This window comes from Grampus griseus (genome assembly GCF_964374135.1).
Source record: "Grampus griseus genome assembly, chromosome: X".
NCBI lineage: Eukaryota > Metazoa > Chordata > Mammalia > Artiodactyla > Delphinidae > Grampus > Grampus griseus.
In genome coordinates this window covers 129,854,231-129,879,269 of record NC_138999.1, presented here as the reverse complement: position 1 = coordinate 129,879,269, position 25,039 = coordinate 129,854,231, and the positions used below count along the sequence as shown (strand labels likewise).

At 60.5% G+C, this 25,039-nt stretch overlaps 2 protein-coding genes across 2 annotated transcripts in view; one reads left to right on the top strand and one right to left on the bottom strand.

The window, feature by feature from the left end:
- The window catches only part of TEX28 (testis expressed 28), a gene marked incomplete at both ends in the record, with an annotated part of 60,426 nt that overhangs the window by 11,230 nt on the left and 24,157 nt on the right, over positions 1–25,039 (top strand).
- On the bottom strand, positions 12,650–15,565 carry LOC309839448 (paraneoplastic antigen Ma6E-like; the record flags this gene model as incomplete). The annotated part of the gene is made up of 4 exons (XM_082681196.1): positions 12,650–13,834; positions 14,078–14,367; positions 14,512–14,650; positions 14,831–15,565. 4 exons carry the CDS (start codon positions 15,563–15,565, stop codon positions 12,650–12,652), a joined length of 2,349 nt encoding a protein of 782 aa, XP_082537322.1.

Sequence of the window (25,039 nt, the reverse complement as noted above, 5' to 3'; positions counted from 1 at the left end):
GGGAGAGAATCCCAGGTCCTCCGTGGAGTCAAGGAGACGGGCCTGCGGGAGGACTGAGGGGAGCCTGGACCCCAGAACAGAGTTGGACCTGGGAGGCCATAGGGCGGGATGAGCACGTGCAGCACTTCCTGACATCCGGGTCTCAGAGACGCTGGGGAGGGGGAGCACGGGGCGGAGTCTCAGAGAGGCTGGGAAGGGGGTATAAGGGGCGGGATCCTAGGCGGGCACAGGAGAGAATCCCAGGTCTTATGTAGAGTCAGGGTGAGAGCCCTGAGTGTGGACTGAGGGGAGCCTGGATCCCAGGACCGAGTTGGCCCTTCCAGCCATAGGGCGGGATGAACAGGTGCAGCACTTCCTGACATCCGGGTCTCAGAGACGCTGGGGAGGGGGAGCACGGGGCGGGGTATCAGAGAGGCTGCAGAGGGGGTATAAGGGGCGGGGTGTCTGGTGGGCACTGCGGAGAATCCCAGGTTCTGTGTGGAGTCAAGGTGAGGGCCCTGAGGGAGCACTGAGGGCAGCCTGCAACCCAGAACTGAGTTGGCCCTGGGAGGCCGTCACGTGCAGCACTTCCTGACATCCGGGTCTCAGAGAAGCTGGGGACCTGGGATAAGGGGCGGGGTCTCATGTGGGCAGAGGGTAAAATGTCAGGTCCCTGGTGGACTAAGGTTAGGGCCCTTAGGCAGGACTGAGGGGACCCTGAGGGAGGACAAAAGGGACCCACCAGATCACCGCCCTTGCAGGTGGCCGTGGGAGGCCCCGGGGCGGGATGAGCACGGTAGGCCTGTCCTGACGTCCTGACGTCAGGGTCTCGGAGAGACTGGAGACCTGGTATAAGGAGCAGGGACTCACACTGGCAGACGGGACAATCCCAGGTCCTGCCCAGAGTCCAGCCTGCACGCGAGGAAGGAAGGACTGAGGACGTTAGACCCCGACACAGGGAGGGATCCTTTGCCCTTCCGCGGGGGCCTTGGAGACGCCAGAGCACGGTCAGCAGATGAGATGTTTCCTGACCTCTGGGTCGGGGTCCTCAGGAGGTCAGGTGTTTGGTGTGAGGGGTGAGCCTTCAGGTCCAGAGGGTGGACTCCCAGGACCCCGAGGGAGGACTGAGCAGACCCCCAGCCCTGGAACAGGGGCCTCAACAGAAACCTGCCCCTGTGGTCAGCGCTGGGAGGCCAGGCAGGATGTGAGGAGGAGGTGAGGACCCAGCATCTCCCCATCCTAGGACCCTCGGGAGGCCCTGGGCAGGTGCGGCCACCTGTGGGGTCCCCTCACTGCTTTCTGTTCAGATTCGGGGTCCTGTTCTGAGTTTCCCCTCCGGCCTGCAAAGGGGAGGGTCCAGGCCCTTAAGGGGAACAGTGAGCACGACGAGCGACCCCGAGGGGACCACCCACCCCAGAACTCAGAACTGGGGGGACCTCACAGAGTCCGGCCCAATCCTCCTACCAGCACCGAGGCCCAGAGCTGTGCCACAGTGTACACAAGAGGTGCGCCCTCCATTCCTCTTCCAGGGGCTCCAGGACCCGGGAGGCGAAGGCCCAGGTCTGAGGACCGTGTCCTCAGGGCACAGAGCAGAGGAGGCCCAGGCAGCGCCAGGAGCCAAGGGGAGGTGCGTGCCCTGAGTGTGTACCCAGGGGCTCCCCCTCCCAGAACAGAGGGGACCCCACAACACCCAAGTCACCCCACCGCCCTGTCAGCCCCAGAACCTGGGGCCGTGCTGGCTGCACCCTGAGGAGCCCCCTCACTTCCTTCTTCAGGTTGGCAGGGGACAGGCCACCCGGGAGGAGCGCCCCTGTGAGGCCCGAGGGCAGCCCTTGAGACGAGACCTGTAAGTGGCCTTTGTCAGGGCTGCCCAGGGTGCCTTTCTCCGCCGAGGCCGCTCACACCCCCTCTCTACCCCAGGTACGAGGTCCCCTGCCCACACTCCCGTGGGCGGCCCGACCCCAGTGATCAGGCCCCCGGTCGAGATGAGTGAGCTCCGCCAGCCTGAGGCCGACCTTGAGGCCCCAGTCCCGGCCCAGGGTCCGGTGGAGGCGCCGCTGCTGGGGGCTGCGGGGGAGGAGGCCGCATCCCCCTCGTCCTCCGCCTCCCCTGGCGCCCCCTCCTTCTCCGCCTATGCCGAGCCCTTGTCCCGCGAGGCACTTGTTGCGCTGATGGCTGACCTGGTGGGGTTCCTGCTCGTCAAGTTTCGTACCGGGGAGCCGACCTCCGAGGCGGAGATGCTGAGTACGGTCGTCCGGGAGCATCGGGACCACTTCCCCGTGGTCTTCCGCCTCGTTTGCGAGTGCCTGCAGCTGCTGTTTGGCGTGGACGTGAAGGTCGTGGACCCCCGCCAGCGCACCTACGTCCTGGTCCCCACCCTGGGCCTCACCTGGGATGCAGTGCTGAGCGACTGGCAGTGCACGCCCGAGGCCAGCCTCCCTTTGCTGGTCCTGACCATGGTCACCCTGTTCGGTGACCGCGTCCCTGAGGAGGAGGTGTGGGGAAAGCTAGACACCCTGGGGTTTTGTGGCGGGAGGGAGCTGCTCACCGAAGTGTGGGTGCAGACGGGCTACCTGAAGTACCGGCAGGTGCCCCACAGCGACCCTGCCCGCTACGAGTTCCTGTGGGGTCCCCGGGCCTACGCGGAGGCCAGCAAGTGGCAGGTCCTGCAGCATCTGCTCAGGAGCAATAGCATGGCTCCCAGGTTCTTCCCATCCGTGTCTGCAGGGAGTGTGAGCGATGAGGAAGAGGGAGCCTGAGCCAGTGCAGCAGCCAGTCCCACGTCCAGCAGCTTCTCCCGTGGGGCAGGAAGGGGGGCTGCTCCTTCACTCTGAGTTTGAAGAGGGAGCGGTCAGCCTTCTAAGCAGTGAGAGCCGGGCGAGTTGGGGGAAGCCGGTGTGCAGCATTTTGGGTTCCTGTTGTGTATGTTGACATGGACTTCCATGTCGTTTTCTTTAGGAATTTTTCAAATGTTGGTTCTTTGAATAGAAGACTAAACAAGCTTCAGTGTCTAACTTTGTGTATGACGTTAATCCCACAGGTATTTGCACTAATTTAGTTCAAGAACAAGAGTTTTGCTGTTTTGTAAGAGAGGTTGGGAAATCTCCCAGTTCGTTTTGTGACCGTGTACAAGATAACAGGGAATTGGAATCAGAACTGCTCTGGAAATGTGGAAGTCCTTAGCAGTGATATAGATGGGGGAAGAAATAGAAAAATAAAAGCCATTGTTGTTCCAATTCTTGCTTCCCTGTCTTGTCTGTCATTCTGTAAATAAAACGAACTATCTCTGTTGAGTTGGATTTGCACGGGTATTTTAAGAAAGTAGGAGAAGGTTCATCTGCGTCAATAAGCCCCCTGCCCACCGGCTTGTTTATTCCGCAGACCTCCACGGAGCCTCTGCTCTCCGGAAGGGCCTGTGTTAGTAGCGGGAACGCTAGGAAAAGCAGGACACACCCACACCTAGAGTGATGGTCTAGGAGCCACTGTCACATGAGGAAGGTGGTGAGACGTCCCCTAAGTCCCACAGAATAAGACAACATGGGACGAGGCGGTGGGGCTCCAGGAGCGAGCCCTGGAGTGTTAAGTGCCCCGAGCCAGGGCACTTCGGGCCTTTGGGAAGTGGGGGTTCCTTCTGTGGGAGGTGATGGTGATGAAGCTGGGTGGTGGCAGCAGCCAGACATGCAGAGGGTGTGTCTTGGGTTGCAGGGGAAAGTCTGAAATGGGACATTGCTGTGAGATGTCCTTCTGGGTCGTGGATAAAGCCGAGAGAAATCTCGCCCTGGGGCAGGAAGGAAGGGGTGCTGGCTCTTGTTGCATTGCAGTGGGCCACAGTGAAGAGGTAGGTGTTTCATAGCCGCCATCTGCAAGGATTTCCAGAGAAATGAGGGTCTTGCTCTTTGAAGCCCTGCTCGGTATTCCCGGGGCTGGCCCTCCTCTCCCTGCCCTGGGGGAGCCAATTACCAACTGTATGGAAACGACCATTTTAGTCACCTGGAGTTTACTTTGGCCACTTGTGAGCAAGGTCTAGATTTCAGTGGGATGAAATGAATGAAAATAGGGGGTTGGAAAGAAGAGAGGCTGCCGAAGTGGAAAGGAGTGGCCGTGCGACTGGAATCCTGGGAGCTTTGCGTGAGCTGCACCCAGCTGGGGAAATCACCACCCTTCCCTCCATGCCGACAGACACACACACACACATCCAAATTGAATAATATATCCTCCAGGAGTAAAACACACAGAACAGCAATTTTGACTGGTTTTCTATTCCGTTTCCTATGGAGCTGCAAATTCTCTGAGATGTCATGAAAAGAAAGCAATTTCCAGAGGGGAGAAGGACAGAGTCTGGGATCAGAATAAGACTAGAAATAAGTCCTAGCCACTAAGAAGCAACGTCCGCCAGTGTCCCCGCGTTCAGGCAGGTGCAGAAATACGGCGGCATCAGAGACCCACAGGTTTGGGCTGTGACCTGGCATCGAAAGGAAGGGGCAACTTCTGGGCCTAATGGGATTGGGAGGTCACTGCAGTGGGAGGTGCAGACGGCGCCGGGGGCTAAAGAGGCAGCCCTCCCTGCTGAGCGCCGTACGACAACGTGAACATTACGTGGGATCCTGGATTTGAAGCACCTGCCATATAGCAGGTGGGCACTTGGAAAAGGTGGAGAATTTCAGGGCCAATGGAACCTGCTCAGACACTCCTGCCGGAAAAGAAGGGGATTTTGTCATCACAAATGGTAAGCACTCCCGGGGGAAAGCAGGGATTCCTAGTGCCCGTTCGTGCAGTGAACTGACTGATGGGGGACAGTGCTAGCCCAGGGACGGCCGTGGCAGGCAGCGCAGCAGCGGCCGGGACACGCCAAGAGCGCCCCAGGGACATTCAGGGAGACACTTTTCAGGGGGGCAGCAGCGCCCTCCCCAGTAGACTCTGGACGAGCACACACCACCCCGGCACACAGCCAGTCCTGACCAGGGCGGCGCAGGGCACACGGGAGCTGCTGCCCATCAGCGGGAAGCTCTGACGTTCTCTACGTGCGCTGAGCCTGCCCCCTGAGGGGCTGGTGTGAGTTGTCTCAGCCGTGGCCCTGTTTCCCGAGAAGCCCCCATTCCCCAGCCCCAGCTAACGTCTGCTCTGAGCTCCAGCCTCTTTGGCAAAGGGCTGACCTCCTGCCTGGCTCTCGCCTACCCTCCTCTGTGGCAAATATCGCCGGCTGCTGCTTTAGGGGCCTTTGTGAGCAAGTGCGGGGCCCGGGCCTGTGCCTGTCCGTGGTCCCTGAGCTGGGGCTGGGCACAGGGATAGGGCTGGGTTGGTGGCGGGATGCAGGGTGTGAAGCCAAGTGACATTCACAAGACAGCAGCAGGGTGTAAAGCCACGTGTGAGCAAGCATCCAGGAGGAGGGGCATCCGCAGGGCCCTGAAGGGCACAGACACTCACGCCCCGTGGGGATGCGGAGAGTCCTCCAGCCCGGCGGTCCCCGTGCTTTGCATGCAGGCTTGCCGCCTGCCTGACAGCCAGTGTGCCCGGGGAAGTGAGCCTGCAGGAGAACGTGGGGCCACCACGCCGCTGGGACAGAAGGGAGCAGAGTGGGCAGTGGAAGGAGAGAGCAGGGCCCAAGCCTGAGCATAGGAGCCGCCTTCAGAGGGCCGTGCCTCGGACCCCCACGTCCGGGACCCTTCTCCATCCTCACGCCCTCAGTCCTAGACCCTCACCCTCCTCCCTGGCCCTCGTGTCCCTTTCACGAGAGATGGTGACCTGATGGGGCTGGGGAGGCCACGTGGGCAGAATCCAGTGTCAGGCTCTCATGGGCACTAATGCCTGGCTTCCCTGTGTTTTCTCCATTATGTGGCCTGAGGCGTCAGGTAGTAGGACCCCGTGGAGGACAGCTGAATCCCCCTTGACTGTTGGGGAGACAGGTCAGGCCAGTGCGGGGATGGGTCTTTGCACGCATATGATGCTTAGCTTGAATAAGAGTCCTTCTAGTGACAAGCTGATCAAATCATGGAGACTCCCTACGCCTCGATTTCTCCATCTGTAAAATGGGCCTCCTAACAGTACAAGGCAAAAGCATTGGTGTGGGTTTCCCCATGATGTGACCTGCTTGTAAAAAGCCTGTGCAAATGAAGCGGTCGGTGGCTGTAGCTCTTGTTACTGAGTGTGTAAGAAGGATGCGCCCTCCCCCATGTTGTGAGGATTCCCGACCAGTGCACGTCTTGGGATCCCCGCGTACGTGGATTAGCGCAGTTTTTCTTTTCTCGTGAACATTTGTTGTCAGAATGCTTGGGCTCGCCTTCCTCGTCTTCTCGCTTGTCCCCGTTCAAGATGAGGCGGTTGATCTGAGGTGTCGCCTCCATTGGAACACGGGTGTTTGCAGCTTTAGGTCCCAAGTGCCTCTTTGGCCGCGTGCCATAAGTCCTGGGGCCTTTGGTATGTGTTTTCTTCATTTCAAAGTATTTTCTAGTTTCCCTTGTGATGTCTTGTACGTTCCCTGGGCTATTGTTATGGACTGAACTGCGTCCCCCCAAAATTTGCATGTTGAAGCCCCAATCCCCTAGAACCTCAGAATGTCACTGTGACTGGAGTTAGTGGTTCTTAGGTTGAAATGAGGCCATTAGGATGAGGTCTAATCCAAGATGGCTGGTGCCCTTGAGGGAAGAGCGGATCAGCACACGCAAGGAGAGAAGGCAGGGGCTGGGGGTGCGTGCACAGAGGGTGACCACGTGAGGGGCGGTAAGAGCACGGCCACCTGCAACCAAGGAGACCGGCCGCAGTACAAGCCACCCCTGCTGGACCCTCCCTCTCGGCCTCCTGGTCGGAACCACCGTGAGAATCTGTGTCTGCTGTTTCAGCCCCTCATCCTGTGCTGTGGGATTTGGCATCGTCCCAGACTAATGCGGTTATTTGGGGACGCACGGCTCAATTTCCCTCTCTTTGCAGATTTCCCACATTTCCTTCTGTTATTGAGGTCTAATTTCACTCTATTTTGGCCAGAGGACATACTTTGTATGATTTCAGCCCTTTTGTTTGTATCCCAAGTTTACTGAGGGATGCTGTGTGGCCTGACGCTTGGAGTACCCTGGAGAACGTTCTAGGTACGCTTGACGAGCACGTGTCTACTCTGTTCTTGGGGCTAATAGTCTACACATGTCATGAGACCTAGTCTTTGTACAGTGCTGTTCAAATCTGTGATTCCCTTACTGCGGTGCTGTCTGGTCGCTGTACCCATAATGAAAGCAGGCTATGTTAGTCTGCTTAGAGCTGCCATAGCAAAGTCCCACAGAGGAGGTGGCTAAAACTACAGAAATGTACTGGGTCCCAGTCCTGGTGGCTAGAAGTCCAACCTCAACTTGCTGGAAAGTGCAGTTTCAGGTGAGGGAAGGCGTCTCTTCCTGGCTCGCAGACAGCTGGTTTTCTCTTGGTCCCTCACTTGGCTGCTTCTCTGAACAGGTTGTGGGGGAGAAGGGAGGCAGGGAGAGAGAGTGGGGGGGGGGAGAGAAATGGAGGGAGAGAGAGGGAGGGAAGTTGGGAGGGTGGAAGAGAGGCTGAGGGAGGGAGGGAGATCTTCGGTGTCTCTTCCTCTTTGCCAAAGGACACCGCTCTTGTCGGACTAGGGTCCCACCCTTGTGACCTCATTTAACCTTACTGACTTCCCCAAGGGTGCTATCTCCAAATACATGCACCTTGGGATTAGCACTGCAACAGGTGGACTTAATGGTTGGGGTGGGAGCTGGGGGATCCATTTGAATCCATCACAGGGGGGCCCGAAGTCTCCCACTTCTACTGTAGACCGGTTTCTTCCGTCCCTTCTGTCCATTTTTGCATCGTTCATTTGGGGCACTGCTGTTGGGCTGCTCAAGAGACCCCCCTGACGTGCACTAGCTGTTGCATTGTGACAGACGGGAGCGGCAGATGGGACCACCCCTCACCCGGGCAGACCCGGGGCTCCTCTGGCTGCTGGTGCTTGGATCATTCCTGGTACCTTGGGTCTACTTCCCCTCCTCCCCCAACCCACCTATTTTTTTCTTTTCTGTGTTTCTGGCCACCCCACAAGGCTTGGGGGATCTTAGATCCCCGACCAGGGATTGAACCCGGGCCACCGCAGTGAAAGCATAGAGTCCTAACCCCTGGAACTCCAGGCAATTCCCGCTCCCCGCCCCCTCCTTAGCAGTGTTTGGGAGGGGATGTCGCCCTATCACTGTGACAGCCACAGAGTCCTGGCCAGGTCCCCCGGCCCATCCCCCACACGTGGAGGCAGCAACTGTGAGCTGGGGGTGCGCCCTGGCCTTCAGTGCTCTGTACACATCACTGGGCGCTGACCACAAGGACTCGCGGTATAAGCGCGACACCCCAGCGCCCAGAGGGTGGTGGAGCATGGCGCCCTTGAAGTGTTTAGCTCGAAAGGCAAGGAAAAGAGAACCAGGAAAATGTCTCCAGACGCAGGACCCGCAGTGAAAAGCAAACCTCAATCCTGCTGTCCAGACACCAGAGAGCACCCCCAAACTGAACACCCGCAGGCCCCTGCCAGGGACCGTCACCTCCACACCTGTGCGTCTCAGGACAGTAAGGGCTCTTTTCAGGCCTCTGACCAGGGGAGGCCTGAGCTCTTCTCATCTGTCAAATCGAGACCCTGCTGGACACGATGCCCCCGCAACTGTGAAGCCGCGGGTGCCAGGGCCTTCCTTGTGCTTGTCCAGCCCTTGAAGGGTCTTTCTAGTGGGTGGACACAGGGCGTCTGAGGGGCTTCACTAGCTAGCTGCTAGGTGCCCGCACTGTGCCGGGGGTGGGCTGTCACCTGTCATCGTTTCCTGCTGAGGGGACTCAACTGCTCAGCCACGCCCAGGACGGAGGCGCCAAACACGTGTTGGGTGGAACATCACTCTCATGTCCCCGTGCTCTTTACTGCCCTGCAAGGTTCTGGCCGCGTTACCACCTCCGTGTGTCTGCAGGGTCTGCCTGGTCAGGGTCCTCTGTGGGCCTGCCTGGAGGGGTCGGGTATTCCAGGAAACAGCGGGAGCCCATGCAGCAGCAGCAAAGGGGCTCAGGGGCCGACGGATCAAGGTCAGGGAGGCGGCAGGCCTGGCGGCCACCTCGGGCATCCAGGATGCGCAAGAGGCAGCAGCGCGGCCCCCGGGAGCTGCGCGGTGGGGGGGAAGGCTGAGGACTTGGGGGGGGCACGGCCGCCAGGTCCGGCACGGGCCAGGGAGGACTCATCTGGGCGGGAGGCCAGGCGCAGCAGAGCCAGGGGACCTCGGCTGGCTGGGCCACCTCTGCCAGGACAGGGACTAGAGGGACCAGAACCTGCACGTTGGTATCCGGCGCTGGGGGCTCGGCTGCTGTCCGAGGAGGGGCCGGAGCGACAGAGTCAGTCCTGGCCAGGGCGGAGGCATGGTCGAGTTGCGGGTAGCTCGGGATCCCCTGGATGTGCTCAGGATACGGTGGGAGGCCGTCCTGCGGCTCCGCGGCGCTGGGCGCCGGGAGGTGCCCCGGGGCTGCCGGCTCGCCGTCCACCTGCCCGGATGCTGGTTTAGTGTGCACTCTCGGCTTCATCCTCACCAGGAGGTGCGGGCAGTCTCTCTGAAACAGGGGACTGTGGTAGAAGTGTAACTGAGGTCGCGGTTGAGAGAGAAAAGGAAACCCCGAGTCACAAAAGAGTTGCTCGCAAGCAGCAGCCGCCTGGCTGGGCCCCTGGGCGCCCTCCCCCAGCCGACCCAGGGCCTCTTTGGAGAAAGCGGGACCCGGTCCCAGCAGGACGCTGTGCCCCAGCTTTGACATCCCCGAGACTCGCTCTCTCACCATCACCTTTCGCCCTTGGAAAATGACTGAAAATGGCCCCTTAGGACGAGTACAAGGCCCACGAAAGGGGACTTGGCGTTTGCAGGTACGAGACTGCAACAAGGTTCGGTAGCTTTCTAAGGAAGTGTCCGAATCGCCCCCTGGCCAGCACCTCCAGGGGCCAGACCGGGGACGCTGACTGCTTCCCAGGAAAGGACCTGCGCCCTCACTCAAGTGATGCTCTGGAGCTATGGGAGTCAAGGGGGCACACAGACCTCCCCCCTCCCCCCGGCGGGCCACTGTCCCCGAGCAGGAGGACGGGAAGGGCCAGCGTTGCAGCAGTGTCCTCTTGTCCCCCGCTGTGACTGCGTGTCAGGCACGAGCGGCACTGCCCACGTGTCAGGAGTACAGGATGACGCCTTGCCCGCGTGTGCTGTGAAATGATCACCACAGGGGGTCCAGTTCACACGCATCACCTCACACAGACACAGCAAAGGGAAAAGGAGGAGGGAGAGAAGTGACGTCCTTGTGCTGAGAACGCTTCGGGTCCCCCCATAACAACGTCCCAACACAGCGCGCGGCACTGCCAGCTCCGGCCGTCACGCCGGTGCCCAAGTACCACCTTTAAAGGAAGCTCTCCCGACACGCCTGCAGCCGTCCCAGGCGGCCCCGGGGTTGGCACCCGCCCCCCACCCCCGGGCCCAGCGGCTCAGCCCCTGGAGAGGGCTCCTCCCCCGCCGTCCCCCGCCCTCCTTACCTCGCTCAGGACGTGGGCGGGCCGCTCCTTCGTGGACAGGTTGGTCATGCAGAGGGACGTGTGCATGTCCTGGTACACTTTGCTGAATCCATAGCGGTTAAGCTGGCGGATGAAGCTCTCCACACGTTCTGTCTTGAACACCTTGTCTAGGCCGTCCCTGTCCAAAACCTCCTTTTGAAACAGCGGCCTGTTGACGCCTATGCAAGTCCCGTCTTCATTCCACCCAATGGATGCAAAGCGACTGCTGTGGACGATCGTCCACAGCTTCCTGGGAAAGGGGTGGAAGAGCAGGCTGCCTTCCCACACGGCCTCGCAGGCGGTGCGAGGCCTTTTCAACAAAGGCTCTTCCGTCAAATCCTGGAAAGCGGCTTCTCCAGGCAGCAGCCTGAGGTCGGGGTGCCCCGCGGGCACGGGCTGGTCCAGGGCGAGGGACTGGGGGGTGCAGCTCCCTGAGCCGAGGGCCGGAGCCGCTGTGTCGGGAGGAAGAGGCGCCTCGCCGAAGCCGGGCGCCCTGCCCGCGGCGGGGCCCTTCTCGTCCGCAGCCATACGGAGCGCGGCGTGCCCCTCCGCCCCGTAACGGGACAGTGCAGCGCGGCCGGCAGCACCCTGGGCTCACACTCCCGCTCAGCCCCTCACAGAAGTGCTCCGGTTGCTCGGGGGTGATAGCACAGCCCAGCCAGGAAGTGACATCCTAAAGGGCAGGCCCGTCAGCATGTCAGCCTCCTGCTTCACGCCCGTCATCGCAGGGGGCACGAAGACACTCGTGCACGGGTGCAGAGCCACAGGCCGAGCGCTCGTGCAAACCGGCCACGGCCTTCTGGTCCCGGAGCCCCCGGGCCAGGCAGACGTGCACGGACCCACGTGTGACCCACGAGGTCAGAAGTCCTCCTGTGTGTCCCCTGGCCTTCCGGGCCGTGCACAGCACCCACGATTTCAAGCACGAGCATCGCCCGAGACGCGGCCCACGGTCAAGGGCGCTAAAACTTTACAATTCACCCATGAACTGGAAGAAAAACCCTCACGATGTCTGGGTCTGCAAAGTGCCTACCTTACCCTCCCCCCGGAGAGGTGTCCCATGGGTGCTGAGCAGGAATCGGACTCTGGACCCCCGCCCTCACCCGCAGCAGCCCTTTCCCTCCATTGCCCACAGCAGAGGCCAGACTCAGATGAAACGTTCAGGGAAATTTATTAAACAGAAACATTGACTGAAACCATTGAACAGAGGGCATAACAACACACAGAGGAACTTCTAACGGCCACCGGAGCTCACGGGTCCCGGCCCCACCCAGGGTCCTCAAAAAGGTGCCTCCGCTACACCCCACCCGGCGGCCCTCCATCTCCCCACAGTCTCCCTTCCTGAGGGCCCCGCGGGTGGCCTCTCGCCAGGAAGATGGGCGCCGGCCATGCCCGCTCCCCCCAGGGCAGACCCTCCATTTCTGGCCCACATGCCCGGGGCCTGGCCCTGCCCTATGGCGGGCACAGGACAGTCCCACAGCAGGGCGCACACCACCGAGCCGGGGACGTGGAGTCCCGAGGAACAACGGGGTGGCCCAGCAGAACACAAGCCCTGGGGGGCCTCCCGCAGACCTCCTGCAGCCCCGGTCAAGGTCTTCCTTCCGAAGGTCGCAGGTGGGCTCCCAGGTCCTGGGGTGGGCGCTGGCTGTGACCTCGTCCATCCCGTCCTTCCCGCCGGCTCCTGGGACTGGGCTCGGGGTCTCCACGCCGCGCAGGGGTTGGGGGAACTGCTCAGAGGAGAACACATGCACATTTCCACAACAACAGGCAGCGCTGGGCCTGAATCTATGCCCAGAAAGCACACGTTGAGCTCACGACACTGGCCCACAGAGACCAGAGCCTTGGCTGGCACGTGGCGCACCTCAGGGCTCTGCGGGGGACGATGGCTAGGGTGTGTGTGTTGGGGGGAGGGGAGCGGGGGCTGGGGGTTTCCTTGACACCTGGGTCCTTCTGGGGCCTACAGGGACACATTTGGGCTTGCCAGTACAGGGAGCAACCTGCCCCAGGGGATGATGAATAGGGGTCCCCTCTCAGGAGGGAGGCCCAGGCACCTGGAGTGGCCCCTAATATGGGGCCAGTAGGCTGCCAGGCCTGGCCTCCCCCTGCCTCCAAGCGTGGGGGCCCTGGGGCCTGCTGAGCCTAGTGGCCCGAGGTGGACCCCGGGGGGCTCATCTCTGCAGCCCCGTCCTCATTTCCCGGCTCTTCTGGGATGGGCTTGAGCCCCTCCTCGGGGGTCTCCTCGGCCTCCTGGCCTTCTGCCTGGGCGAGGCCCTCTGGCTCCCAGCCAGGACCTCCTGGGGCCACCGGGGAAGCACTGCCCATCCGGCCAGGCATGGGGACCCCGGGGGCATCTGAGGGTCCTGCCTGACCTAGGCCCGCAGGGGCGGCAGCACTTCCATCTTCCTGAGTGGCCGCGGACGCCTTGCTGGTCTCCCCAGGGCCAGGGGCTGCCCTGGCGGCACCATGGTCTTCAGGGGCTGCCCTGGCGGCACCATGGTCTTCAGGGGCCGCCTCGCCAGCCTTGGCAGTGCCGGCAACTGCCGCACTGGCCTCCTCACGTGCCGGGTGGTCCTCGGCGCTCCCTTCCTTGGAACGGGCGGCCTGGGCGGTGGTATCTTCACCATGTGCAGTGGTGCCTGCGGTGATGGCCTCATGGGCCGGGGCGGCCTGGGCGGCTGCTGCCAGGACTGCAACGTCCACACGGGCCTCTTCCTGCCCTGGGAAGTGCTCCCTGCTAGCCGGGTCGGCGTCCCAGGCCTCTGTCTTCTGGATGAGCCGCAGCATCCCCGCAAAGCCGGGAGGCCTCCTCATCAGCCGCCTCCGCCTCAGCGTGTCCCGGAGCGTGTCGTTCAGCCGGGCCCGCGTCAGCACCTGCCGGGCGCGCGCCTGGTCCGCCATGGCCGGGTGGATGGCCCCCTTCTCCAGGGCCGACTGCAGCAGGCCTTCCAGGCGCATCACGTACGCAGAGAGAGTCTCCTGGGGCCGCTGGGCACAGGTCACGAACTTCAGCCGAGCACTCCCCCGGGGGTCCTTGTTCCCAAACACCTGCACCAGCGCGGCCAGGCAGTCCTGGGCAGCCAGCTCGGGATCTTCCGCCAGGAGGCCGCGCAGGAGGTCCAGCGCGGGGCCGCGCAAGCTCTCCACCAGCCTCCTCCTCCTCTCCCTCTCAGACACGTGGCGCCACAGGTGCAGCGTGTGGCTGGCCTGCTCCAGCCAGCTCTCAGAGGACCCTTCCCCGTGGCCCGGCTCTTCCATCCCAGAGAAGGTTCCCAGCTCCTGGTAGCCCATGCTGTCCAGCACGGGCTGTGAGGCCTGCCTCCACTGCTGGGTCCCGGGCCCTGCCTCACCCATGGCGCCTGCCGCTGTCACAACTGCTTCCTCAGGCGCAGCCATTGCCCCGCCCGTGGGTTCTGCCATACTCAGAAGTCCTGCCACACTCAGAAGTCCTGCCACGCCTGCAACATTTCTGTAACCTGCAGCTCCTTCCTCATCTGCCTCAGCTCCTGCTTCACCTTCAGCTCCTGCTTGACCCTCAGCTCCTTCCTCACCTGCAGCTCCCTCCTCACCTGCAGCTCCCTCCTCACCTGCAGCTCCCTCCTCACCTTCAGCTCCCTCCTCACCTGCAGCTCCCTCCTCACCTTCAGCTCCCTCCTCACCTGCAGCTCCCTCCTCACCTTCAGCTCCCTCCTCACCTGCAGCTCCTTCCTCATCTGACTCAGCTCCTGCTTCACCTTCATCTCCTGCTTCACCTGCAGCTCCCTCCTCACCTGCAGCTCCTTCCTCATCTGACACTCCTGCTTCACCTTCAGCTCCTGCTTCACCTTCAGCTCCTGCTTCACCTTCAGCTCCCTCCTCACCTGCAACTCCCTCCTCACCTAAGGCTTCCTCCTCACCTGTGTCTCCCTCCATACCTGCGACTCCCGCCTCCCCTGCAGCTTCCTCCTCCCCTGCAGTTCCTGAGTGACCTGCAGTTCCTGCCTCATCTTCAGCCCCCTCCTCACCTGCAGCTCCCTCCTCACCTGCAGCTCCCTTCTCACCTGCACCTCCCTCCTCACCTTCAGCTCCCTCCTCACCTTCAGCCCCCTCCTCACCTGAAGCTCCCGCCTCACCTTCAGCTCCCTCCTCACCTTCAGCTCCCTCCTCACCTGCAGCTCCCTCCTCACCTTCAGCCCCCTCCTCACCTGAAGCTCCCGCCTCACCTTCAGCTCCCTCCTCACCTGCAGCTCCCTCCTCACCTTCAGCCCCCGCCTCACCTTCAGCTCCCTCCTCACCTGCACCTCCCTCCTCACCTTCAGCTCCCTCCTCACCTGAAGCTCCCACCTCACCTTCAGCTCCCTCCTCACCTGCAGCTCCTGCTTGACCCTCAGTTCCTTCCGGACCTGCAGCTCCCTCCTCACCTTCAGCTCCCTCCTCACCTGCAGCTCCCTCCTCACCTTCAGCTCCCTCCTCACCTGCAGCTCCCTCCTCACCTGCAGCTCCCTCCTCACCTTCAGCTCCCTCCTCACCTGCAGCTCCCTCCTCACCTTCAGCTCCCTCCTCACCTGCAGCTCCCTCCTCACCTTCAGCTCCCTCCTCACCTAAGGCTTCCTCCTCACCTGTGTCTCCCTCCATACCTGTGACTCCCGCCTCCCCTGCAGCTTCCTCCTCCCCTGCAGCTTCCTCCTCCCCTGCAGTTCCTGCCTCACCCGCCCTGCCAACCACTGCTTGTCCCTGGGGCTGCGCAGGGAAATTGGGTCTATCCTGTGAATCAGCATCAGGGGCCTGGGGCAGGCAGACCACAGTCCAGGGCCCTCCCTTGCCTGGTATTTGGCGGGGGAGCAAGCTTCGATTTAAACACTCAGCAAACTCGACCAGGGCAACACTCGACCCCAGCTCCTTTCTGTAGACCTTGCCCAGCACTCGGTATCTGCCCAGGGAATGCAGGGTAGCCTGGACAGCCTCCTGGAATTCCTGGTCTTTGCAGTCATCTGGGATTCCCAGGATGAGCAGAGATCGCTGAGCGTTCACGCCCATCGACCTGCACCAGTCCCGCAATACCGCCAGAGCCATTGCCATCTTCGAGTACCTGAGGGTGGGGGGAAGCGATCAAACAGGAGTGCACAGGCTGTTGAAGTGTGGGAACCGGCCTGTGGGTGCAAAGAGGAGAGAATCATGTTTGTGCCACACAGCCCACCCTAGTGCCCCTCACAGCAGCAGCCTGGAGCACCTCCCTGCCCTGTTTGGTTTGTTTGACTTTAGGACACTTTTTTTATAAATTACATTTATTTACAAGATAGAAGGCTAGGGACTTCCCTGGTGGCGCAGTGGTTAAGAATCCACCTGCCAGTGCAGGGGACACAGGTTCGATCCCTGGTCCGGGAAGATCCCACAAGCCGCGGAGCAACTAACCCCATGCTCCGCAACCACTGACCCAGCGCTCTAGAGCCCACGAGCCACAACTACTGAGTCCACGTGACACAACTACTGAAGCCCACATGCCTGGAGCCCGTGCTCTGCAACAAGAGAAGCCACCGTAATGAGAGGCCGGCGCACCGCAACGAAGAGTAACCCCCGCTCGCTGCACCTAGAGAAAGCCCGCGCGCAGCAACAAAGACCCAACGCAGCCACAAGTAAAAATACAATTTAAAAAAAATAACAAAAGAGCACTTGTTGCGTACGACTCAAGAAACAATAATAAAATAAAATAAAATAATTTTTTTAAAAAAGACAGATAGAAGGCTCGTCACCTTTTCTACATTCTGGCCTCAGTTTTAGGAAGCTGCCTTTTTCCCAAGGAATTTTTCAAGTCTTCCAATTTGTTAGCATAAACATTTCCATAATGTCCCATAATATTCCCCTATATCCTCTTTGTTAATGTACATCTGATCCGTAACGTTGGCCCTCTTTCATTCCTCATATTGGGGATCAGCGTTCTTTCTATGTTTCCGTGATTCATCGTTCTAGGACTTGCTCGGTTTCCTTGCTCTTTTGAAAGAAGCGCATGGCTTTGTTCACCGTGTCCATAATTTGCTTTCTATCACTGATTTCCTCTCTTAGCTCTCTTATTACTTCATTTTATGTTTCCTTTGCTCTTCTTCTTCTAGCATCTCTAAATGGACTGTTAGCTCACTGATTTTATGTCCTGACTCTTTTCTAACAGAAGCATTTAGAGGAATACAGTTTCCTCCTGTCGCTTTTTGCTGCCTCCCACTAATTTTGGTAAGTTGTGCTTTTTTAGTATTCACTTGGAAATATTTTCTAAGTCCCTCTGTGATTTTTCTCTTTGATCCATGGGCTTCCCAATATTTGAAGATATATTATCATTAGTACCATCAAATAAAATTCCCCCGTGATGAGAAAACTTATCATGTAAACTTGCAATACTGCTAAATTTATGGAGACTGTTTTACAACTCTGGTATGGCGTGTCCGGGTGAATGTGCAAAGCACCCTCGTAAAGAATCTGTGTACTCTGTGTGGAGGCCAGGGCCTTGCCCAGCCCACCCACCTCTGCAATTCCTGTGCCACCCGGACAGAGGCGACCTGAAGCTCTCGATGCCTCATGCAGTGGGCCAGAGCCCCTCCCTGGACCCCCACAAATCCATCTGCCATGGCCAACAGCCTCCACCAGATCACAGCAGCCCCAGCGCCTCCCCCTCTCAGCTTCACTTACGCCCCCCCCCCCCCGTGGCCAGGCGGCTCCTCCCCGACCCCTCGCACTGCATCCCCTCCATACACCCTCCCCCCCCCACCAGCTGGTGGCGCTCCGCTCTGGGCCCTGGAAGCCGGGCGCCCCGCCATGCGTAGAGGTCAGACTGCCTCTCTCACCTCCCCACACCGGGGAGTCCTCCCCCGAGCACACTCAGCGCCAGGGGCTCTCGCTTCTCGTACCCCAGACGCAGAGCCCACCCGTCTTGCCCCCGCCCACCCGGGAGCCGGAGCCCCCTAACTGCCACGAGCGTCCTCCCCCCCACCCCACGCCCCGCCCCGGCGGGAGCTCCCCTAACGCCTACCGCACCCGCGCCCGGGAGTCCTCCCCATCGACCCCCGCCTCAGCCTTCCTCCCGCCACACGCAGCAGCCGCTAGCCCGCCCCTCCCGTCTCGGCCCCGGGGGTGCGGCCCGCCCTTCCCGTCCTCCCCGTCCTCCCCACCCCCGCAGCCAGTCGTCCTCTCCTCTGGCCCCCAAAGCCGGCCCCACCCGACCAGTAGGAAGCCCTCCGCTCAGGCCCCCCCCACGCTTAGCCATTAGCCCCACCCTCTGCACCCCGACTCCAGAACGCCCCCCACCAGCCACCCCGGAAGCCAGCGGTCCTCCCCTCTGACCCGCTCACTGGGGGACCCTTCCCTCAGCCCCCCTTCAGCCCGCTACCCTCCGCCGCCGCTCCCCCACTCCCAACCGAGCAGCCCGTAGCCCTCCCCCGACCTCCACTCCTTCCCGGGGCCCCCGGTACCTGCGGAGTCCAGCCCCCGGCAAAGCCCCCGCCTGTCTCCTGACTCGCTCTGACTCTGTGGATGGCTCCGGAGTCCCACTCACGAGGGGCTGAAGAGCTCGTCTCAGCAGAGCAGCCAGGAACTGTGCCGCCGACTGTCCCAGGCACTCTGTGCGAACGCCACGTGGGCTTCCGGGTGCTCCCGGAAGCCCCAGGAAGATGAGGGAGAAAGTTCTAGACGTCTCTTTACCGAGAAACTGGTTGGATCAGAAGAGCACGTGAGGAGGCGCTCTGCTACGGAAGCAGCAGTAGCCATGCGCACTGAGGGCCTGAGGTCCCAAGGCTTGGCGCCTCCGGAAGCAAAAGACACGCCCATTGGCCTTCCACCAATAGGAAGGCCTCCTGCGAGGCTGCGGAGTTGGGGGAGCGAACTTGGCGATGCAGAGCCCGTTGTGGCAAGTACGTCCATTTGTCTTTACAGGTGGTTTTCTACTGTGATTGATAATGTCATAAACCTATTGTTATTTCTTTGGTTTGTTTTAACTTTTGAATTTTATTTTATGTATTTTTTTATACAGCAGGTTCTTATGAGTTACCCATTTTATACCTATTAGCGTACATATGTCAATCCCAATCTCCCAATTCATCACACCCCCCGCCCGCCCCCACCATTTTCTCACCTTGGTGCCCATATGTTTGTGCTCTACGTCTGTGTCTCTATTTCTGCCCTGCAAACCGGTTCATCTGTACCATTTATCTAGGTTCCACATATGTGCATTAATACACGATATTTGTTTCTCTCTTTCTGACTTCCTTCACTCTGTATGACAGTCTCTAGATCCATCCACATCTCTACAAATGACCCAATTTCGTTCCTTTGTACGGCTGAGTAATAAATAATAGTAATAAAGCTCTTCTTTATATGGACTGGTTTCTTGTCTAGCTGTATCAACTAGCCATCTTCTCACATGGCACAAGAGGATGAGGCAGCCGTCTGGGGCCTCTTTTAGAAGGGAGGTAATCTCATTCATGAGGGCTCCCCCCTCATGGGCCAGTCACTTCCCAGGGCCTGAGGGAGGACTGAGGGGAGCCTGGACCCCAAAACAGAGTTGGCCCTGGGAGGCCAAAGGGCGGGATGAGCACGTGCAGCACTTCCTGACATCCGGGTCTCAGAGACGCTGCGGAGGGGAGTACGGGGCGGGGTCTCAGAGAGGCTAGGGAGGGGGTATAAGGGTCGGGGTGTCTGGTGAGCACGAGAGAGAATCCCAGGTCTTCCGTGGAGTCAAGGTGAGGGCCCTGAGGGAGGACTGAGGGGAGCCTGGACCCCAGAACAGAGTTGGACCTGGGAGGCCATAGGGCGGGATGAGCACGTGCAGCACTTCCTGACATCCGGGTCTCAGAGACGCTGGGGAGGGGGAGCACGGGGCGGGGTCTCAGAGAGGCTAGGGAGGGGGTATAAGGGCCGGGGAGTCTGATGGGCACGGGAGAGAATCCCAGCTCCTTCGTGGAGTCAAGGTGAGGGCCCTGAGGGAGGTCTGAGGGGAGCCTGGACCCCAGAACAGAGTTGGCCCTGGGAGGCCAAAGGGCGGGATGAGCACGTGCAGCACTTCCTGACATCCGGGTCTCAGACACGCTGGGGAGGGGGAGCACGGGGCGGGGTCTCAGAGAGGCTAGGGAGGGGGTATAAGGGGCGGGGTGTCTCATTGGCACGGGAGAGAATCCCAGGTCCTCCGTGGAGTCAAGGAGACGGGCCTGCGGGAGGACTGAGGGGAGCCTGGACCCCAGAACAGAGTTGGCCCTGGGAGGCCATAGGGCGGGATGAGCACGTGCAGCACTTCCTGACATCCGGGTCTCAGAGACGCTGGGGAGGGGGAGCACGGGGCGGGGTCTCAGAGAGGCTAGGGAGGGGGTATAAGGGCCGGGGAGTCTGGTGGGCACGGGAGAGAATCCCAGGTCCTTCGTGGAGTCAAGGTGAGGGCCCTGAGGGAGGTCTGAGGGGAGCCTGGACCCCAGAACAGAGTTGGCCCTGGGAGGCCAAAGGGCGGGATGAGCACGTGCAGCACTTCCTGACATCCGGGTCTCAGAGACGCTGGGGAGGGGGAGCACGGGGCGGGGTCTCAGAGAGGCTAGGGAGGGGGTATAAGGGTCGGGGTGTCTGGTGGGCACGGGAGAGAATCCCCGGTCCGCCGTGGAGTCAAGGTGAGGGCCCTGAGGGAGGACTGAGGGGAGCCTGGACCCCAGAACAGAGTTGGCCCTGGGAGGCCATAGGGCGGAATGAGCACGTGCAACACTTCCTGACATCCGGGTCTCAGAGACGCTGGGGAGGGGGAGCACGGGGCGGGGTATCAGAGAGGCTAGGGAGGGGGTATAAGGGGCGGGGTGTCTCATTGGCACGGGAGAGAATCCCAGGTCCTCCGTGGAGTCAAGGAGACGGGCCTGCGGGAGGACTGAGGGGAGCCTGGACCCCAGAACAGAGTTGGCCCTGGGAGGCCAAAGGGCGGGATGAGCACGTGCAGCACTTCCTGACATCCGGGTCTCAGACACGCTGGGGAGGGGGAGCACGGGGCGGGGTCTCAGAGAGGCTAGGGAGGGGGTATAAGGGGCGGGATCCTAGGCGGGCACAGGAGAGAATCCCAGGTCTTATGTAGAGTCAGGGTGAGAGCCCTGAGTGTGGACTGAGGGGAGCCTGGATCCCAGGACCGAGTTGGCCCTTCCAGCCATAGGGCGGGATGAACAGGTGCAGCACTTCCTGACATCCGGGTCTCAGAGACGCTGGGGAGGGGGAGCACGGGGCGGGGTATCAGAGAGGCTGCAGAGGGGGTATAAGGGGCGGGGTGTCTGGTGGGCACTGCGGAGAATCCCAGGTTCTGTGTGGAGTCAAGGTGAGGGCCCTGAGGGAGCACTGAGGGCAGCCTGCAACCCAGAACTGAGTTGGCCCTGGGAGGCCGTCACGTGCAGCACTTCCTGACATCCGGGTCTCAGAGAAGCTGGGGACCTGGGATAAGGGGCGGGGTCTCATGTGGGCAGAGGGTAAAATGTCAGGTCCCTGGTGGACTAAGGTTAGGGCCCTTAGGCAGGACTGAGGGGACCCTGAGGGAGGACAAAAGGGACCCACCAGATCACCGCCCTTGCAGGTGGCCGTGGGAGGCCCCGGGGCGGGATGAGCACGGTAGGCCTGTCCTGACGTCCTGACGTCAGGGTCTCGGAGAGACTGGAGACCTGGTATAAGGAGCAGGGACTCACACTGGCAGACGGGACAATCCCAGGTCCTGCCCAGAGTCCAGCCTGCACGCGAGGAAGGAAGGACTGAGGACGTTAGACCCCGACACAGGGAGGGATCCTTTGCCCTTCCGCGGGGGCCTTGGAGACGCCAGAGCACGGTCAGCAGATGAGATGTTTCCTGACCTCTGGGTCGGGGTCCTCAGGAGGTCAGGTGTTTGGTGTGAGGGGTGAGCCTTCAGGTCCAGAGGGTGGACTCCCAGGACCCCGAGGGAGGACTGAGCAGACCCCCAGCCCTGGAACAGGGGCCTCAACAGAAACCTGCCCCTGTGGTCAGCGCTGGGAGGCCAGGCAGGATGTGAGGAGGAGGTGAGGACCCAGCATCTCCCCATCCTAGGACCCTCGGGAGGCCCTGGGCAGGTGCGGCCACCTGTGGGGTCCCCTCACTGCTTTCTGTTCAGATTCGGGGTCCTGTTCTGAGTTTCCCCTCCGGCCTGCAAAGGGGAGGGTCCAGGCCCTTAAGGGGAACAGTGAGCACGACGAGCGACCCCGAGGGGACCACCCACCCCAGAACTCAGAACTGGGGGGACCTCACAGAGTCCGGCCCAATCCTCCTACCAGCACCGAGGCCCAGAGCTGTGCCACAGTGTACACAAGAGGTGCGCCCTCCATTCCTCTTCCAGGGGCTCCAGGACCCGGGAGGCGAAGGCCCAGGTCTGAGGACCGTGTCCTCAGGGCACAGAGCAGAGGAGGCCCAGGCAGCGCCAGGAGCCAAGGGGAGGTGCGTGCCCTGAGTGTGTACCCAGGGGCTCCCCCTCCCAGAACAGAGGGGACCCCACAACACCCAAGTCACCCCACCGCCCTGTCAGCCCCAGAACCTGGGGCCGTGCTGGCTGCACCCTGAGGAGCCCCCTCACTTCCTTCTTCAGGTTGGCAGGGGACAGGCCACCCGGGAGGAGCGCCCCTGTGAGGCCCGAGGGCAGCCCTTGAGACGAGACCTGTAAGTGGCCTTTGTCAGGGCTGCCCAGGGTGCCTTTCTCCGCCGAGGCCGCTCACACCCCCTCTCTACCCCAGGTACGAGGTCCCCTGCCCACACTCCCGTGGGCGGCCCGACCCCAGTGATCAGGCCCCCGGTCGAGATGAGTGAGCTCCGCCAGCCTGAGGCCGACCTTGAGGCCCCAGTCCCGGCCCAGGGTCCGGTGGAGGCGCCGCTGCTGGGGGCTGCGGGGGAGGAGGCCGCATCCCCCTCGTCCTCCGCCTCCCCTGGCGCCCCCTCCTTCTCCGCCTATGCCGAGCCCTTGTCCCGCGAGGCACTTGTTGCGCTGATGGCTGACCTGGTGGGGTTCCTGCTCGTCAAGTTTCGTACCGGGGAGCCGACCTCCGAGGCGGAGATGCTGAGTACGGTCGTCCGGGAGCATCGGGACCACTTCCCCGTGGTCTTCCGCCTCGTTTGCGAGTGCCTGCAGCTGCTGTTTGGCGTGGACGTGAAGGTCGTGGACCCCCGCCAGCGCACCTACGTCCTGGTCCCCACCCTGGGCCTCACCTGGGATGCAGTGCTGAGCGACTGGCAGTGCACGCCCGAGGCCAGCCTCCCTTTGCTGGTCCTGACCATGGTCACCCTGTTCGGTGACCGCGTCCCTGAGGAGGAGGTGTGGGGAAAGCTAGACACCCTGGGGTTTTGTGGCGGGAGGGAGCTGCTCACCGAAGTGTGGGTGCAGACGGGCTACCTGAAGTACCGGCAGGTGCCCCACAGCGACCCTGCCCGCTACGAGTTCCTGTGGGGTCCCCGGGCCTACGCGGAGGCCAGCAAGTGGCAGGTCCTGCAGCATCTGCTCAGGAGCAATAGCATGGCTCCCAGGTTCTTCCCATCCGTGTCTGCAGGGAGTGTGAGCGATGAGGAAGAGGGAGCCTGAGCCAGTGCAGCAGCCAGTCCCACGTCCAGCAGCTTCTCCCGTGGGGCAGGAAGGGGGGCTGCTCCTTCACTCTGAGTTTGAAGAGGGAGCGGTCAGCCTTCTAAGCAGTGAGAGCCGGGCGAGTTGGGGGAAGCCGGTGTGCAGCATTTTGGGTTCCTGTTGTGTATGTTGACATGGACTTCCATGTCGTTTTCTTTAGGAATTTTTCAAATGTTGGTTCTTTGAATAGAAGACTAAACAAGCTTCAGTGTCTAACTTTGTGTATGACGTTAATCCCACAGGTATTTGCACTAATTTAGTTCAAGAACAAGAGTTTTGCTGTTTTGTAAGAGAGGTTGGGAAATCTCCCAGTTCGTTTTGTGACCGTGTACAAGATAACAGGGAATTGGAATCAGAACTGCTCTGGAAATGTGGAAGTCCTTAGCAGTGATATAGATGGGGGAAGAAATAGAAAAATAAAAGCCATTGTTGTTCCAATTCTTGCTTCCCTGTCTTGTCTGTCATTCTGTAAATAAAACGAACTATCTCTGTTGAGTTGGATTTGCACGGGTATTTTAAGAAAGTAGGAGAAGGTTCATCTGCGTCAATAAGCCCCCTGCCCACCGGCTTGTTTATTCCGCAGACCTCCACGGAGCCTCTGCTCTCCGGAAGGGCCTGTGTTAGTAGCGGGAACGCTAGGAAAAGCAGGACACACCCACACCTAGAGTGATGGTCTAGGAGCCACTGTCACATGAGGAAGGTGGTGAGACGTCCCCTAAGTCCCACAGAATAAGACAACATGGGACGAGGCGGTGGGGCTCCAGGAGCGAGCCCTGGAGTGTTAAGTGCCCCGAGCCAGGGCACTTCGGGCCTTTGGGAAGTGGGGGTTCCTTCTGTGGGAGGTGATGGTGATGAAGCTGGGTGGTGGCAGCAGCCAGACATGCAGAGGGTGTGTCTTGGGTTGCAGGGGAAAGTCTGAAATGGGACATTGCTGTGAGATGTCCTTCTGGGTCGTGGATAAAGCCGAGAGAAATCTCGCCCTGGGGCAGGAAGGAAGGGGTGCTGGCTCTTGTTGCATTGCAGTGGGCCACAGTGAAGAGGTAGGTGTTTCATAGCCGCCATCTGCAAGGATTTCCAGAGAAATGAGGGTCTTGCTCTTTGAAGCCCTGCTCGGTATTCCCGGGGCTGGCCCTCCTCTCCCTGCCCTGGGGGAGCCAATTACCAACTGTATGGAAACGACCATTTTAGTCACCTGGAGTTTACTTTGGCCACTTGTGAGCAAGGTCTAGATTTCAGTGGGATGAAATGAATGAAAATAGGGGGTTGGAAAGAAGAGAGGCTGCCGAAGTGGAAAGGAGTGGCCGTGCGACTGGAATCCTGGGAGCTTTGCGTGAGCTGCACCCAGCTGGGGAAATCACCACCCTTCCCTCCATGCCGACAGACACACACACACACATCCAAATTGAATAATATATCCTCCAGGAGTAAAACACACAGAACAGCAATTTTGACTGGTTTTCTATTCCGTTTCCTATGGAGCTGCAAATTCTCTGAGATGTCATGAAAAGAAAGCAATTTCCAGAGGGGAGAAGGACAGAGTCTGGGATCAGAATAAGACTAGAAATAAGTCCTAGCCACTAAGAAGCAACGTCCGCCAGTGTCCCCGCGTTCAGGCAGGTGCAGAAATACGGCGGCATCAGAGACCCACAGGTTTGGGCTGTGACCTGGCATCGAAAGGAAGGGGCAACTTCTGGGCCTAATGGGATTGGGAGGTCACTGCAGTGGGAGGTGCAGACGGCGCCGGGGGCTAAAGAGGCAGCCCTCCCTGCTGAGCGCCGTACGACAACGTGAACATTACGTGGGATCCTGGATTTGAAGCACCTGCCATATAGCAGGTGGGCACTTGGAAAAGGTGGAGAATTTCAGGGCCAATGGAACCTGCTCAGACACTCCTGCCGGAAAAGAAGGGGATTTTGTCATCACAAATGGTAAGCACTCCCGGGGGAAAG